At 46.3% G+C, this 18,365-nt stretch overlaps 1 protein-coding gene across 2 annotated transcripts in view; it reads left to right on the top strand.

The window, feature by feature from the left end:
* The window catches only part of LOC112255142 (sodium channel protein type 2 subunit alpha), a 43,893-nt gene that overhangs the window by 4,651 nt on the left and 20,877 nt on the right, over nt 1-18,365 (top strand). Inside the window, exons 2-9 of one of the 2 annotated variants that reach the window (XM_042323961.1) lie at nt 1,181-1,497; nt 4,668-4,786; nt 5,140-5,229; nt 5,834-5,962; nt 7,417-7,508; nt 10,711-10,992; nt 16,691-16,754; nt 17,659-17,800. In XM_042323961.1, the coding sequence (XP_042179895.1) occupies nt 1,234-1,497; nt 4,668-4,786; nt 5,140-5,229; nt 5,834-5,962; nt 7,417-7,508; nt 10,711-10,992; nt 16,691-16,754; nt 17,659-17,800 (1,182 nt within the window). In that variant the 5' untranslated portion in view covers nt 1,181-1,233. Of the gene's footprint in view, nt 1-1,180; nt 1,498-4,667; nt 4,787-5,139; nt 5,230-5,833; nt 5,963-7,162; nt 7,255-7,416; nt 7,509-10,710; nt 10,993-16,690; nt 16,755-17,658; nt 17,801-18,365 lie in introns of both variants that reach the window. The other variant, XM_042323962.1, reaches the window with a different exon arrangement.

Below are 18,365 nucleotides of genomic sequence, written 5' to 3'. Positions count from 1 at the left end.
TAGTGCCATTCTGTGACGAGGATCAAAGTGTTAAAGATGTGATGAGAGAGGAGCCGGTGAGGGAACACAGTCGTATTCCCTGGCCCCTGCTCCCAGACAAGGAGGCCCCCCACTGCCCTCTGAATATGTGTTGTCTTCAAGGTACAGGCTTTGTTCTAATTGCCCACTTGGGTTTTAAGGGAGTCCTTGTTTGTATCACTCCATTGGCCTCTGGAGGAAACAGGGTAGACCTTTGGAGAGAGGGAGAGAAAGAGAAACAGGGGAGTGGAAGGTGTGGGCGTTGATTGATGTTTATGGAGAATTTGGCCATGGTGAGAGAGAAAATGAGTGGTTATTTCCATCACAGATGTATCCACAATGAGAGTGATCTATCCACAGCAGTTGGCTGTTTTTAAAAGAACCACAGTGGCAGTGACAACCCTGGGGACATATTGAAGGTCACCTACGTAGAATTACATTTAAGAATCTTAAAATAATCTCTGTGTAACGATTGTCGTTGGTGTAAGAAGGTGAGGACCAAGGTGCAGCGTGGTATGTGTTCGGCATTTTATTAAATATAACTGAACACTAGGTAGCAAAAGGCACAACCGAAACAGCTCCGTCAGGTGCAACACACACTAAACAGAAAATAACTACCCACAACCCATAGTGGGAAAACAGACTACCTAAGTATGGTTCTCAATCAGAGACAACGACAGACAGCTGCCCCTGATTGAGAACCATACCTGGCCAAAAACAAAGAAATACAAAAACATAGAAAAAAGAACATAGAACGCCCACCCGTGACACTCTGTGGTCACCTATATCTCTGTTTTAACTTGGTGACCGCTTCCCTTCTCAGCAGAAAAAGAGTGTGTATTGTTTCATATAAACAAAAGGGCTGAAACCAGGTCTCTGTGCATGATGACGTACTGGTATATCTGAACATGGTGCTACAGTACAGTAAAATACAGTAGACGTCATGGGAAATGAAGATTATATTGCCATTCATGCTGTTTCAGTTGTGTCCTCCCAATACGTATTTGACATTCGTCTTAGGGGGAGGGGGGAGTAATCTGTCTAAACATACAGTAGAGTACTGGGTGTATCCCTGGCCACTTGTCATGCACACCATGTGCTATAGGCTAACTGTTGTAGCTGTGCCTTCCTGATCTCCCTCCCTCCCTCCCTCTCTCCCCAGCCCCCTGCCCTGGCGGAGCCCCAAGCGTTCCTGTGAAGGAGCACCATGACAAGATGGCACAGCTGCTTGTACCGCCCGGACCTGACAGCTTCTGCCACTTCTGTCCCGACTCGCTTGCCGCCATCGAAAGGCGCGTCGCCGAGGAGGAGACCGGGAGACCCCGCGTTGACCGCTGTAGCGACAGCGATGACAACGGGCCCAAGCCCAACAGCGACCTGGAGGCAGGGAAGTCCCTCCCCTTCATCTACGGTGACGTCCCCCAAGGCTTTGTCTCCACCCCTCTGGAGGACCTGGACCCCTTCTACTCCAATCAGAAGGTACGTCTGGAGTCTGGACACACCCACACCTAGCCTAAGTTCCAGATCTGTTTGTGCTGTCTAGCCAACTCCTATTTCATGTCATATGGTACTCAGGCTAAACCCCACCCACAACCTTTAAGGTTTGGTCTATTTTTCAATCCCAAATGATTATGGTACATTCACAAGACATTGCAAGACTCATTGGCAATCACGTTATCACCTGCTGGCCAATAATGACACATAGGAGTTCACAGAATGTTCTGAATTTTAAGCAAAGCTAGCATACCGTGCTCCAAAGCGGCAACATGGTGTTGTGTCCTCATGCTGCCTTCATGTGCCATGTTGTGTCATTTATGTATTAACTGGTGCAATCAGTGATGCATTTTCAAAGAATAACAAAAACAGACCAAATTACATTTGAGGCACTGTTTCTGAGCACTCAGTTCATGCCATCACACTCCAGGGTCCTCCTCAGATGGTGCCACGGCTAACTAGCAGCCACACTCTAGGGTCCTCCTCAGATGGTGCCACGGGTAACTAGCAGCCAACACACAGGTGACAGGAACTGAGCTGAACTGTGGCCCCAGCGGAGTTTTTGACACAGTGTACTGTAGAAGCCCCTTCTGTAGGGTGGTTGTTTACAGAGCTTACCTAACACTTTCACACTGCCATGATCAGACACACACACACCCACATAGACAGAAACACACAAACACACTTAGTGAGAAACACAAATACACACATACATGCATTACACTTGCATGGGTAAATGCACACACCCCTCACACCCTACAAACATGTGTACACATACAAACACATAGAAAGTCACACTTGCACGGGTACATACACACACACGCCTCATGAGTCCATCTTTGAGAGAGAGAGAGGGACTGCCTGACTGCTCTCCTTTTCTCTGGGGTTTGAGCGTGCCAGACAGAAGGATCAACACCAACAGTAACAGGACCACAGGACCACAGGACAGCCTCAGTACACCATCAACAGTGGTGGACAATGTCCTGGCCTTGCCTTGGTGCTGTGGTGGTGTGGTGGTGTGGTGCTGTGGTGGTGTGGTGCTGTGGTGGTGCGGTGGTGTGGTGCTATGGTGGTGTGGTGCTGTGGTGGTGTGGTGGTGTGGTGCTGTGCACAGCTGGGATGGGTGTGTTTCACACTCACAGTCACTTTTTGTAGTCTTAGTTCCATAGTCAGTCGAGATGTTCTACTTATTACCTCATGTCATGTCTCTCTGTCTCTCTCTCTCTCTCTCGCTCTCTCTTTCACTCTCTCTCTCTGTCTCTGTCTCTCTCTCTTTCACTCTCTCTCTCTGTCTCTCTCTCTTTCACTCTCTCTCTCTGTCTCACTCTCTTTCACTCTCTCTCTGTCTCGCTCTCTCTCTCTCTCTCTCTTTCACTCTCTCTCTGTCTCTGTCTCTCTGTCTCTCTCTCTCACTCTCTCTCTCTGTCTCTCTCTTTCACTCTCTCTGTCTCTCTCTCTCTCTCTCTCTCTCTCTCTCTCTGTCTCTCTTTCTCTCTCTGTCTCTCTTTGCCTCTCTCTGTCTCTCTCTTTCACTCTGTCTCTCTCTCTTTCACTCGCTCTCTCTGTCTCTCTCTTTCACTCTCTCTGTCTCTCTCTTTCACTCTCTCTGTCTCTCTCTTTCACTCTCTCTCTGTCTCTCTCTTTCACTCTCTCTGTCTCTCTCTTTCACTCTCTCTGTCTCTCTCTTTCACTCTCTCTGTCTCTCTCTTTCACTCTCTCTCTCTGTCTCTCTCTTTCACTCTCTCTCTGTCTCTCTCTTTCACTCTCTCTGTCTCTCTCTTTCACTCTCTCTGTCTCTCTCTTTCACTCTCTCTGTCTCTCTCTTTCACTCTCTCTCTCACTCTCTCTCTCTGTCTCTCTCTTTCACTCTCTCTGTCTCTCTCTCTCTCTCTCTCTCTCTCTCTCTCTTTCACTCTCTCTCTGTCTCTCTTTGCCTCTCTCTGTCTCTCTCTCTTTCACTCTCTCTCTCTGTCTCTCTCTCTGTCTCTCTCTTTCACTCTGTCTCTCTCTCTTTCACTCGCTCTCTCTGTCTCTCTCTTTCACTCTCTCTGTCTCTCTCTTTCACTCTCTCTGTCTCTCTCTTTCACTCTCTCTCTGTCTCTCTCTTTCACTCTCTCTCTCTCTCTCTTTCACTCTCTCTGTCTCTCTCTTTCACTCTCTCTGTCTCTCTCTTTCACTCTCTCTCTGTCTCTCTCTCTTTCACTCGCTCTCTCTGTCTCTCTCTTTCTCTCTCTCTCTGTCTCTCTCTTTCACTCTCTCTGTCTCTCTCTCTCTCTCTGTCTCTCTTTGCCTCTCTCTCTCTGTCTCTCTCTCTCTCTCTCTCTCTCTTTCACTCTCTCTCTGTCTCTCTTTGCCTCTCTCTGTCTCTCTCTCTTTCACTCTCTCTCTCTGTCTCTCTCTCTTTCTCTCTCTTTCTCTGTCTCTCTCTTTGCCTCTCTCTGTCTCTCTCTTTCACTCTCTCTCTCTGTCTCTCTCTCTGTCTCTCTCTCTTTTCTCTCTCTGTCTCTCTTTCTTCTCTCTCTCTCTCTTTCACTCTGTCTGTCTCTCTCTTTCTGTTTCTCTCTGTCTCTCTTTGCCTCTCTCTGTCTCTCTCTCTTTCACTCTCTCTCTCTGTCTCTCTCTCTGTCTCTCTCTCTTTCACTCTGTCTCTCTCTTTCACTCTGTCTCTCTCTTTCTGTCTCTCTCTCTTTCACTCTCTCTCTCTGTCTCTCTCTCTGTCTCTCTCTCTTTCACTCTGTCTCTCTCTTTCACTCTGTCTCTCTCTTTCTGTCTCTCTCTCTGTCTCTCTTTGCCTCTCTCTGTCTCTCTCTCTTTCACTCTGTCTCTCTCTTTCACTCTGTCTCTCTCTTTCTGTCTCTCTCTCTGTCTCTCTTTGCCTCTCTCTGTCTCTCTCTCTTTCACTCTGTCTCTCTCTTTCACTCTGTCTCTCTCTTTCTGTCTCTCTCTCTGTCTCTCTTTGCCTCTCTCTGTCTCTCTCTCTTTCACTCTGTCTCTCTCTTTCACTCTGTCTCTCTCTTTCTGTCTCTCTCTCTGTCTCTCTTTGCCTCTCTCTGTCTCTCTCTCTTTCACTCTGTCTCTCTCTTTCACTCTGTCTCTCTCTTTCTGTCTCTTTCACTCTCTCTCTCTGTCTTTCTCTCTTTCACTCTCTCTTTCAGACATTTATAGTGTTGAATCGCGGCAAGGCAATATTCCGTTTCAACGCCACTCCTGCCTGTTACATCCTAAGCCCCTTCAATCCTCTACGGAGAATAGCAATTGCAGTTTTAGTACACTCATATCCTTTCACATCTATATCAAGGCTTGGATTGAAATAATTATGGCCAAGTTTGGTGTCATATGGAGCATGTACAGGTGTATGTGAGAGAAATGTGACTAAATTGTATGTTGACTTTGAAAATATGTTATGGTAGAGGGGTCCCTGAGTGGTTCGTGACCATGTGACCTGACCAAGAAAAAACTCTGGGTCGATATTTCTCGGCTGTATAGGGCATGGAGTTTTCCTGGTAAATGCCTATGTTCACGGAACACTCTGGGCCTAGTCCTCATTATTAGTTAGCCTTGATGTCACATTGCTTTACATGTGTCTCTGAACGTGTTGGGTTCTTTCCTTGACTTGTGTCTCTGTACGTTGTTCAGCATGTTGATCATGTTCACCATTCTGACCAACTGTGCTTTTATGACTCTGAGCAACCCCCCGGACTGGGCCAAGAATGTTGAGTAAGTAACTTATATTCTAGATTTAATTCCTATAGGTTATTTATTATGGGATGTTACCCTATTCAATTGACACCAGTTTTTATAGCTTCCTTGGTAAGACAAAGATACCATCCTGTTTCCAGTGTGAGAATGCATATTTGCGTTTGGGCTCAAGTCATCTCAGGAATTTTTACTGTGAGAAACCAAAAGAAACAAATTAGCATGACAATTCAAACATTGGCCATGCTCCAGTATCCACCACAGGAGGTTGGCGGCACCTTAATTGGGGAGGACGGGCTGGTAATGACTGGAGGAATAGGTGGAATGGTATCAAATACATCAAACACATAGTTTCAATGTGTTTGATGCCATTCCATTCGCTCCGTTCCAGGCATTATTATGAGCCGTCCTCCCCTCAGCAGCCTCCACTGATATCCACACTAGCGTAACACTTACAATTGTTATCTTGGTATCAAAATTGGAACAGAGCCGACATTGGCACAGGACAAATAGTGTTGTTTTGGTCCAGCCCCGGAAAACAGGCATAAGGTTTTGATTGAATAGGGCTGTTGTTGTTGACTTCCATAGCAACCGTCATAATGCATTTCTCTCTTGGTTTGATCAGGTACACGTTCACAGGGATTTACACATTCGAGTCTCTCATTAAAATCTTGGCGAGGGGGTTCTGTGTGGGGAAGTTCACCTTCCTCAGGGATCCATGGAACTGGTTGGACTTCATGGTAATCTCCATGGCGTAAGTATTACCACAGATGTATGTATGACTTATATTTCCAGCTAGGATCAATAGAATAGGATATTATGAGGCATTGATGCATTATTACCTAGGACTGATGTCTGTATTCCTCCTAACCAGCGTAGATTAAAGTAATATCATTAATATAACACTTCACTACAAAACTGCTACTCATGTCACTAATCCAAATATCAATATACACTGACTATACCAAACATGAGGAACACCTTCAGTTGCTACCCCCCCCCACCCACGCTCAAAATGCTGGCCCATGTTGAGCGTGGAAAACCCAGCAGCATTGCAGTTCTTGACACAAACCGGTGTGCCTGGCACCTACTACCATACCCCGTTCAAAGGCACTTATTTTGGCTCGCCCATTCACCGTCTGAATGGCACACATACCCAATCCATGTCTCAATTGTCACGAGGCTTAAACATCTTTCTCTAACCAGTCTCCTCCCCTTCATCTACACTGACTGAAGTGGATTTAACGGATTTAAGTGACATCAATAAGGGATCCTAACTTTTCACCTGGAATCACCTGTTCAATCTATGTCATGGAGAGAGCAGGTGTCCTTAATGTTTGTACAGTCAGTGTATATTCTACTTCTGCCATGTAACTGGAAGGACTGGTTTTAAAAGTGTGGACACAGAGGTCTGTCAGGACACAGAGGTCTGTCAGGTCTGTCAGGACACAGAGGCTAGAGCAGTGTCACCACACTCAACACTCTAGACCGGTGGCATTCCAACTTTTTCAGCGGGGACCCCATTTTTTTTTGCCAGAATTTCTGGGGACCCTGTTTATTTTGTTCTCGCGACCCCACCCCTAATCTAATGGCGCAACCTTAGTTTGTTACGTTTCTATTTTTACATTAACAAAGGGCCATCAATTCATTACATTTGAATCTCTCTCCAAAATGAAAATAATCCATTAACTACATTTCCTCAATACATTTTTTTTTCAAATGATCTTTCTCGAAACGTATGTATGATATCTAATGTACTCCTATGTTTATGGTGTAGTGCATTTGATCGAATGAATTCTACTGTGAAAGTGTGTACTTGGTGTATTCATATGCGCGTATGTGTGTACCAGCGTCTGTACGTGTGTGTGTGTGTGTGTGTGTGTGTGTGTGTGTGTGCATTTGCAAGTATGTCAGGGTACAATGCAGATTTTTAACTGTGCATTTAATCCTGCAGGTATGTAACAGAGTTTGTAAACCTAGGCAATGTTTCAGCTCTGCGCACTTTCAGAGTATTGCGAGCTTTGAAAACTATCTCGGTCATCCCAGGTAAGAACCTGTGTCTGCTCTCTCACCCGTCAGCCAAGATGTCTTTTGTTTGTGACGTTTGTCGACCTCCCTGTCCTGTCCTGTCCTTTTGTGTGACTTCCCCCTTCCTTCCCTCGCTCCTCCTCCCTCCCCCAAACCTCCCCCTGCTGCCTTCCCTTACAGATATGTGACAGAGTTTGTGGACCTGGGTAATGTCTCGGCCCTCAGAACCTTCAGGGTTCTCCGAGCCCTCAAAACTATATCAGTCATCCCAGGTGAGAGAGCCCAGGTCAGAGGTTAAAGGTTAAATGCTTAAATGCTAGCAACAAGGCTATAAGCTAATGGCTAATTCGCTCCATCTGAGATACAGTAACTGCTCATCTCACATTAGCTTAGCCTAGCGTTGTTGCCTCTGTCACGCTGCCTTTCCACAGGCCAGTAAAAGCAGGAATCCGGGCCCACTCCATCGAGATGGAAGAGATTCCATGCTTTTAGACACATGACATTACTTTCACTTTCTTCCTGTAATTCTCTTTCTTTGTTATCTTGCCCTTTGGGGAAATTAGGTAGAATATTTATGATTTGTTTGGTTTTTATGCATGAGACATTGCAAAAATGTCAATTTGTGTGGTGAGCATTTGTGTCTAGGGTTCCCCCTCTGTCCTTGTTCTAGGTTGCATGTATGTCTTGTTCACTGTGTATGGTGGTTGTTGAATAGGGTTGTACTAGAGTGATGCTAGGCAATGCCATGACACACACTCTCACAAAGTTGTCATCTCTCGGTTTCATGGACCAACCAATCACATCATTGACCCCCTGATTAGTGGGGGTCGCTAACCTCAACCTACATCAGCCCGCTTTCAAATCAAATCAAATCTAATGTTATTTGTCACATGTGCCGAATACAACAGGTAGATCTTACAGTGAAATGCTTACTTAGAAGACCCTAACCAACAATGCAGTTTTAAGAAAAATACCAAATAAATAAAGAGCAGCAGAAAAATAACAATAGCGAGGCTATATACAGGGGATACCGGTACAGAGTCAATGTGCGGGGGCACCGGTTAGTCGAGGTAATTGAGGTAATATACATATGGGCAGAGTTATTAAAGTGACTTATGCATAGATAATAACAGAGAGTAGCAGCAGTGTAAAAGAGGGGGGGGGGCAATGCAAATATTCTGGGTAGCCATTTGACTAGATGTTTAGGAGTCTTATGGCTTGAGGGTAGAAGCTGTTTAGAAGCCTCTTGGACCTAGACTTGGCACTCTGGTACCGCTTGCCGTGCTGTAGCAGAGAGAACAGTCTATGACTAGGGTGGCTGGAGTATTTGACCATTTTTAGGGCCTTCCTCTGACACCACCTGGTATAGAGGTCCTGGAGGACAGGAAGCTTGGCCCCAGTGATGTACTGGGCCATGTGCACTACCCTCTGTAGTGCCTTGCAGTCGGAGGCCGAGCAGTTGCCGTACCAGGCAGTGATGCAACCCATCAGGATGCTCTTGATGGTGCAGCTGTAGAACTTTTTGAAGATCTGAGAACCCATGCCAAATCTTTTCAGTGTATCGAGGGGGAATAGGTTTTGTCGTGCCCTCTTCACAACTGTCTTGGTGTGCTTTGACCTTGTTAGTTTGTTGGTGATGTGTTTGTGCTCGGCCCTCCTTTTCCTGTAGTCTACAATCAACTCCTTTGTCTCGATCATGTTGAGGGAGAGGTTGTTGTCCTGGCACCACATGGCCAGGTCTCTGACCTCCTCCCTATAGGCTGTCTCGTCATTGTCAGCAATCAGGCCTACCACTGTTGTGTCATCTGCAAACTTATTGATGGTGTTGGAGTCATGCTTGACTATGCAGTCATGAGTGAACAGGAAGTACAGGAGGGGACTGAGCATGCACCCCTGAGGGGCCACCGTGTTGAGGATCAGCGTGGCGGATGTGTTGTTACCTACCCTTACCACCTGGGGGCGGCCTGTCAGGAAGTCCAGGATCCAGCTGCAGAGGGAGGTGTTTAGTCCCAGGGTCCTTAGCTTATTGATGAGCTTTGAGGGCACTATGGTGTTTAACGCTGAGCTGTAGTCAATGAATAGCATTCTCACATAGGTGTTCCTTTTGTCCAGGTGGGAAAGGGTGGTTGGGGCGGTATGCAAATTGGAGTGTGTCTAGGGTTTCTGGGATAATGGTGTTGATGTGAGCCATGACCATCCTTTCAAAGCACTTCATGGCTACAGACATGAGTGCTATGGGTCGGTAGTCATTTAGGCAAGTTACCTTAGTGTTCTTGGGCACAGGGACTGTGGTGGTCTGCTTGAAACATGTAGTTATTACAGACTTTGGATAGGGAGAGTTTGAAAATGACAGTGAAGACACTTGCCAGTTGATCGCCGCATGCTCGGAGTACACGTCCTGGTAATCCGTCTGGCCCTGCGGCCTTGTGACCTGATTAAAGGTCTTACGTCGGTTGCGGAGAGCGTGATCACAGAGTCGTCCAGAACAGCTGATGCGCTCATGCATGTTTCAGTGTCACTTGCCTCAAAGCGAGCATAGAAGTAATTTAGCTTGTCTGGTAGGCTCGTGTCACTGGACAGCTCTCTGCTGGGCTTCCCTTTGTATTCTGTAATAGTTTGCAAGCCCTGCCACATCCGACGAGCGTCGTAGCCAGAGTATCATGATTAGATGTTAGTCCTGTATTGACACTTTGCTTGTTTGATGGTTTCTTCGGAGGGCATAGCGGGATTTCTTATAAGCTTCCGGGTTAGAGTCCCGCTTCTTGCAACCGGCAGCTCTACCCTTTAGCTCAGTGTGGATGTTGCCTGTAATACATGGCTTCTGGTTGGGTTATGTACGTACGGTCACTGAGGGAACGACGTCATCGATGTACTTATTGATAAAGCCAGTGACTGATGTGGTGTACTCCTCAATGCCATCGGAAGAATCCCAGAACATATTCCAATCTGTGCTAGAAAAACAGTCCTGTAGCTTAGCATCTGCTTAGCATCACTAAAACCCCAACACACGTGGTCCCTATCAAAATGAATGATTGCAATTTGTCCATTACGTCATTATTACATTGCTGTTCAGATCACTAAGTAATGATATGAATATGATACGATATCTGTAGTGATCTGAGTCTATTCAGAAAGAGAATTTGATTATCAACAAACAGACTTTCTGTGTAGACAGTTTGCTAGGGGTTAATCTAAGTGTGTTATGAACTGGGTAATCTTAACACCAACAACACCATCTCTGGAGAGATCCATGAGAAAAAAGGATCAGTCTATACCTCAACCGGCTCCTGTATGAATGTCATACAGAAACTTGACATATGGATCTCCTATGCTGCTTGCTAGCTATCATTGGGGGCTGAAGCATTCCTATATACCTTAGCATTTCTATACTATATTTCTATACTGTATTATGTATATGTTCTATTAATCAGTTGGAGCTGTTAACCAGGAATGTGCGTCGTCCCTCCCTTGCAGGACTAAAGACCATCGTGGGCGCTCTGATCCAGTCGGTCAAGAAGCTCTCCGACGTCATGATCCTCACCGTTTTCTGTCTCAGCGTCTTCGCCCTGATTGGCCTGCAGCTCTTCATGGGAAACCTGAGGCAGAAGTGTATCCGCAACCTCGCCAATGACACGACCCCCGACGACCGCCTGAACAGAACTCTGGGAACTCCAAACATAAATGGAACTGATTTCAATGGCACTGATTTCAACGTCACTCGCTCCGTAAACTGGACTGAGTACATCAACGATGAGAGTAAGTTAAGTGCTTGTTTTGTCTGCAGGGGCACTGGGGTAATGAGGGTCGAGTTCTCTACCTCAGACAGTATCTGAGTCACACTACTCAGACAGACTTCCTATTCCGTGAAATAAATCAAGACAGACCATGCCCTGCCCACTTTCTGTGAAGCAGCGTGATAAAGAGTGACAGTGATTGGTGGGGAATTGTGGCAAATGTGGTGGATAATCGCCCACAACAACCCCCTCCACCCCCCATCCCCTCCTACACCCTGTCTGTGTGTGAGAAAATAGGCACATTATGAGAGAAAGAGAGAGAGAGGGGAGGCTGTCACTGGCCGCTGGTTGGGTGCGGCAGACGGGCAGGCAGGTGGGCACACAGACCAGACCAGCAACATATGACACTGATGTCATGGGGAGAGAGGGGACAAGGTGGAAACAGAGGAGGAGATAAATGAAGAAGAGAGAAAGGGTAGAGTGAAAATGGTCTAAGGATAAATAGGAAATGGATTTACAAAGATAGAGAGAGCGAGAGCGGGGGAGAGAAGATAGAGAAAACAGGGGGAAATGACGATGGAACTGATGCAATGTCATGCAAACAAATGTATTTGAGTGAGAGATGGAAAGATGGAGAGAGTAATGGAGGATGTGAGTCACAGAGGTCTGGGAGGGAGGTGTAGCAGTTAGCTGGGTGAGAGTTCCAGTAAGCCTCTCCATCTCTCTGCAGCCAGCAGTTTTTAGTAATCAAGGCCAGAGGGTCACAGGGTCAAACTCTCCTGGACATCTCTCTGTCCTCTTCCCCTACGCTGTTGGTACACTGCCAAACAGACAGTATATGTCTCATTGACCTCCAGTCTCAGGGGATACATTGGTTTGAATAATTGATATCCTTGTATAATTTAATGTTTACTCCTTTCGTCCTTTGTTTTTGTGAATTATTTATTGACAACAATCTATCATTCACCCACAGTAGTGGGTATGAAGTGGTCCTCCTCGGTCCATAGTGTTCCAGTTATGGTCATGATGAGATATTATTGGAGTTATTACCTCTGCACGATATATAAATATACAGTTGAAGTCGGAAGTTTACATACACCTTAGCCAAATACATTTAAACTCAGTTTTGAACAATTCCTGGCACGTAATTCTTGTAAAAATTCCCTGTCTTAGGTCAGTTAGGATCACCACTTTATTTTAAGAATGTGAAATGTCAGAATAATAGAATAATTTATTTCAGCTTTTATTTATTTCATCACATTCCGAGTGGGTCGGAAGTTTACATACACTCAGTTAGTATTTGAAAGCATTGCCTTTAACTGGTTTAACTTGGGTCAAATGTTTTGGGTGTGTCACGTTCATTGTAATGAGGAGACCAAGGCGCAGCATGAGATGAATAGATTCTTCTTTATTTAAACGAAGACCACTAAACAAACATGCCGCTATAAACACGAGTGCTGACATGCAACTACACAGACAATAACCCACAAAACCAAAATGGAAAAATGGCAACCTAAATAGGATCCCCAATCAGAGACAACGATAAACAGCTGCATCTGATTGGTAACCAATTCAGGCCACCATAGACCTACATATACCTAGACATAGAAAAAGCACATAGATATACTAAAACCCTAGACAGGACAAAAACATCTAGACAGGACAAAAACACCTAGACAATACAAAAACTAAACCAACCACCCTTGTCACACCCTGACCTAACCAAAATATTAAAGAAAACAAAGATCAGGGCGTGACAGGGTAGCCTTCCACAAGTTTCCCACAATAATTTGGGTGAATTTTGGCCCATTCCTCCTGACAGAGCTGGTGTAACTGAGTCAGTTTTGTAGTTCTCCTTGCTCACACACGCTTTTTCAGTTCTGCCCACAAGTCGTCTATAGGACTGAGGTCAGGGCTTTGTAAAGGCCACTCCAATACATTGACTTTGTTGTCCTTAAGCCATTTTGCCACAACTTAGGAAGTATTCTTGTGGTCATTGTCTATTCGGAAGACCCATTTGCAACCAAGCTTTAACTTCCTGACTGATGTCTTGAGATGTTGCTTCAATGTATCCACATAATTTGCCTTCCTCATGAGGCCATCTATTTTGTGAAGTGCACCAGTCCCTCCTGCAGCAAAGCACCACCACAACATGATGCTGCCACCCCCGTGCTTCATGGTTGGGATGGTGTTCTTCAGCTTGCAAGCCTCCCCCTTTTTCCTCCAACCATAACAATGGTCATTATGGCCAAACAGGTCTATTTTTGTTTCATCAGACCAGAGGACATTTCTCCAAAAAGTACGATCTTTGTCCCCATGTGCAGTTGTAAACCGTAGTCTGGCTTTTTTTATGGTGGTTTCGGAGCAGTGGCTTCTTCCTTGCTGAGCGGCCTTTCAGGTTAGGTCAATATAGGACTCGTTTTACTGTGGATGTAGATAGCTTGTATATGTTTCCTCCAGCATCTTCACAAGGTCCTTTGCTGTTGTTCTGGGATTGATTTACTCTTTTCGCACTGAAGTACGTTCATTTCTAGGAGACAGAACGTGTCTCCTTCCTGAGCGGTATGACAGCTGCGTGGTCCCATGGTGTTTATACTTGTGTACTATTGTTTGTACAGATGAACGTGGTTCCTTAAGGCATTTGTAAATTTCTCCCAAGGATGATAGGCTAATGATGTCAATTAGCCTATCAGAAGCCTCTAAAGCCATGACATGATTTTCTGGAATTTTCCAAGCTGTTTAAAGGCAGAGTCAACTTAGTGTATGTAAACTTCTGACCCACTGGAAGTGTGATACAGTGAATTATAAGTGAAATAATCGGTCTTTAAACAATTGTTGGAAGAATTGGTTGAAAAACAAGTTTTAATGACTCCAACCTAAGTGTATGTAAACTTCCGACTTCAACTGTATAAACACACACACACACACATTGAGTGTATAAAACATGAAGGATATCTGCTCTTTCCATGTCATAGACTGACCAGGTGAATCCAGGTGAAAGCTAAAGCCCTTATTAATGTCACATCAATCAGTTTAGATGAAGGGGAGGAGACATGTTTAAGCCTTGAGACAATTGAGACATAGCTTGTGTATGTGTGCTATTCAGAAGGTTAATGGGAAAGCCAACATATGTAAGTGCCGTTGAACTTGTCGAGTCCGTGCCCCGACAAATTGAGGCTGTTCTGAGGGCAAAGGGGGTTGCAACTCAATATTAGGAATGTGTCCTTAATGTTTTGTACGTGTTTTGTACACTTTTGTACACTCAGTGTGTGTGTATGTGTGTATATATATATACACACATATATATACTAAACAAAAATATATAAGCAATGTGACAATTTCTATGATTTTACTGAATTAGGCCCTAATCTATGGATTCCACATGATTGGGCAGGGGCGCAGCCATGGGAGGGCATAGGCCCACCCACTTGGGAGCCAGGCCCAACCAATCAGAATGAGTTTTTCCCCAAAAAAGGGTTTTATTACGGACAGAAATACTCCTCAGTTTCATCAGCTGTCTGAGAGGCTGGTCTCAGACGATCCCGCAGGTGAAGAAGTTTACACGGGGTCTGCGGTTGTGAGGCCGGTTGGACATGCTGCCAAATTCTCTAAAATGACGTTGAAGGTGGCTTATGGTAGAGAAATTAACGTTAAATTCTCTGGCAACAGCTCTGGTAGACATTCCTGTAGTCAGCATGCCAATTGCACACTCCCTCAAAACTTGATACATCTTTGGGGTTGTGTGACACAAGTGTACATTTTAGAGTGGCCTTTTATTGTCCCCAGCACAAGGTGCACCTGTGTAATGATCATGCTGTTTAATCAGCTTCTTGATATGTCACACCTGTCAGGTGGATGGATTATCTTGGCAAATGAGAAATACTCACTAACAGGGATGTAATAAATGTGTGCACAAAATAGAGAAATAAGGTATGGCACATTTCTGGGATCTTTTATTTCAGCTCATGAAACATAGGACCATAGGACATGTTGCATTTATATATTTGTTCTGTGTATATTAAGGACACCTTCCTAATATTGAGTTGCACCCCCCTTTTTGCCATATATAATGATAATAACAATTATTTTAATCAAGTGATTTTGTTTATTTCACTCAAAGCAGAGCCACAGCAGATTGTTTGCTTAATTCATTAATCAGAATACTGTACAAGTTTGAAAACCCATTAACATTATTTGCTCAATTTCAAACCTTCTAATCCAGTTTCAAGCCACCCTCCTCTCTTTCCTCCTTGCCTGCCTCCCTCCTCTCTTTCCTTCCTCCCTGCCTGCCTCCCTCTTCTCTCTCCTCCCTGCCTGCCTCCCTCCTCTCTCTCCTCCCTGCCTGCCTCCCTCCTCTCTCCTCCCTGCCTGCCTGCCTCCCTCCTCTCTCTCCTCCCTGCCTGCCTCCCTCCTCTCTCTCCTCCCTGTCTGCCTCCCTCCTCTCTTTCCTGCCTGTCTGCCTCCCTCCTCTCTTTCCTGCCTGTCTGCCTCCCTCCTCTCTCCTCCCTGTCTGCCTCCCTCCTCTCTTTCCTGCCTGTCTGCCTCCCTCCTCTCTTTCCTCCCTGTCTGCCTCCCTCCTCTCTTTCCTCCCTGCCTGCCTCCCTCCTCTCTCTCCTCCCCGCCTCCCTCCTCTCTCTCCTCCCTGTCTGCCTCCCTCCTCTCTCTCCTCCCTCCCTGCCTCCCTCCTCTCTCTCCTCCCCCTGCCTCCCTCCCTGCCTCCCTCCTCTCTCTCCTCCCTGCCTCCCTCCTCTCTTTCCTCCCTGCCTGCCTCCCTCCTCTCTTTCCTCCCTGCCTGCCTCCCTCCTCTCTTTCCTCCCTGCCTGACTCCCTCCTCTCTTTCCTCCCTGCCTGCCTCCCTCCTCTCTTTCCTCCCTGCCTGCCTCCCTCCTCTCTTTCCTCCCTGCCTGCCTCCCTCCTCTCTCTCCTCCCTGCCTCCCTCCTCTCTTTCCTCCCTGCCTCCCTCCTCTCTTTCCTCTCTGCCTCCCTCCTCTCTCTCCTCTCTGCCTCCCTCCTCTCTTTCCTCCCTCCCTGCCTCCCTCCTGTCTTTCCTCCCTGCCTCCCTCCTCTCTTTCCTCCCTCCCTGCCTCCCTCCTCTCTTTCCTCCCTGCCTCCCTCCTCTCTTTCCTCCCTCCCTGACTCCCTCCTGTCTTTCCTCCCTCCCTGACTCCCTCCTGTCTTTCCTCCCTCCCTGACTCCCTCCTGTCTTTCCTCCCTCCCTGACTCCCTCCTGTCTTTCCTCCCTCCCTGCCTCCCTCCTGTCTTTCCTCCCTCCCTGCCTCCCTCCTGTCTTTCCTCCCTCCCTGCCTCCCTCCTCTCTTTCCTCCCTCCCTGACTCCCTCCTGTCTTTCCTCCCTCCCTGCCTCCCTCCTTTCTTTCCTCCCTCCCTGACTCCCTCCTGTCTTTCCTCCCTCCCTGCCTCCCTCCTCTCTTTCCTCCCTCCCTGACTCCCTCCTGTCTTTCCTCCCTCCCTGCCTCCCTCCTCTCTTTCCTCCCTCCCTGACTCCCTCCTGTCTTTCCTCCCTGCCTCCCTCCTCTCTTTCCTGCCTGCCTCCCTCCTCTCTCTCCTCCCTGCCTCCCTCCTCTCTTTCCTCCCTGCCTCCCTCCTCTCTTTCCTCCCTCCCTGACTCCCTCCTGTCTTTCCTCCCTGCCTGCCTCCCTCCTTTCCTCGAGCGCCCCTCAACATATTGACTGATTGTTCCTCTCTCTGTTCCTCCTTGTAGGTAATTACTATTACCTCCTCAACCGCAGGGACGCCCTCCTCTGTGGGAATGGCAGTGGAGCCGGGTGAGACTTGACAACATCCTTTATTTACATAGCCAATTACATTCACCAACCCAGCCTCAACACGCATACGGAGTTACTGAGCACGATTACATGCGCACAATAAATATGTTTATTGTGCACTGTCAGAGGAATATAATAGTTTGATTAAAACCTTTAACGTGCTCTGCAAGAAGAGCGATTGACCTAATAATCATGTTTAAATGGACACATTGGAAAATCAGCAATCCAAATAAACGTTTTCACAACATGTTATTTTTGCAAAGACCATTTGAGTTTGGACATATGAAGTTTGTTTGTGAAAAACATTTGTAAGATGCTTTCAGTATGTACGTGCTGGTACATACAAAGACCAGACTCACAGCTGGAACGCCAATGAAGTTGTTTACATGTCCTAATAATTAGAAAGACTGCTCGGAAAACCAGGTCCTTTAATTGACTTTGACCTGACGCCGGTTAAGATCAGCAGAGTAAGGTGTTTACTCGGCCTTCCGCCTTAATCAGTTTAATATCAAGTTATTAGTGGGCATTGTAAGCGTACTCACTCGTTTCCTTAACACTTTGGCATTGAAGACATGCTAACTAGAATAGAGAATATGGCGCAAATAAAAGAGAGTGAAGAGGACTATACTATTTCAGCAGAATTGATTCATTTGATGCAGTCAAGTATAAAAACAGGTGCTATAAAAACAGGTGCTACTTACAGTGGATAGTGTTCATGTAGTCAGGCTGATCCTAGAACATGAAATCACATTCAGTGTAAGTGCAGTTAAAACCAATGCTGCTCAGTGGACATCGTAAGTATCCACTGTATCGCTCTGTACTGTACAAGTGGCTTGTGGCAGTGGTTTAGTGACCACCACATGGTTGCTGACTTGTGTGTTGTGTATGGGGATCTTCACCACAGGTTGTGCCCAGAGGGATTCACGTGCATTAAGGCGGGCAGGAACCCAGACTACGACTACACAAGCTTCGACTCGTTTGGCTGGGCCTTCCTGTCCCTGTTCAGACTCATGACCCAGGACTTCTGGGAAAACCTCTACCAACAGGTGGGCCAAAGCTATTCGTTAGAAACAAAATGTCCGCTCACTGTTTGCTGATCTGATATACTTGATCCCCTTTTAGTGCTTTATCATTTACCAGGAATACTGGTTAAGAAAAGTGCTTTATCATTTATCAGGAATACTGGTTAAGAAAAGTGCTTTATCATTTACCAGGAATACTGGTTAAGAAAAGTGCTTTATCATTTATCAGGAATACTGGTTAAGAAAAGAAAATGCATATAATGAAAACAATTCTCTATCTCCCTCCCTTCCCTCTATCCTTCTCTCCCTCTATCCTTCTCTCCCTCTATCCTTCTCTCACTCCCCTCCCTCTATCCTTCTCTCACTCCCCTCCCTCTATCCTTCTCTCCCTCCCCTCCCTCTATCCTTCTCTCACTCCCCTCCCTCTATCCTTCTCTCCCTCCCCTCCCTCTATCCTTCTCTCCCTCCCCTCCCTCTATCCTTCTCTCACTCCCCTCCCTCTATCCTTCTCTCCCTCCTCTCCCTCTATCCTTCTCTCCCTCCCCTCCCTCTATCCTTCTCTCACTCCCCTCCCTCTATCCTTCTCTCC

The sequence above is a fragment of the Oncorhynchus tshawytscha genome, linkage group LG07, assembly GCF_018296145.1.
Source record: "Oncorhynchus tshawytscha isolate Ot180627B linkage group LG07, Otsh_v2.0, whole genome shotgun sequence".
Taxonomy (NCBI): Eukaryota; Metazoa; Chordata; class Actinopteri; order Salmoniformes; family Salmonidae; genus Oncorhynchus; species Oncorhynchus tshawytscha.
The sequence above is the reverse complement of the archived record's forward strand: the minus strand, read 5'-3'. Positions and strand labels throughout refer to the sequence as shown.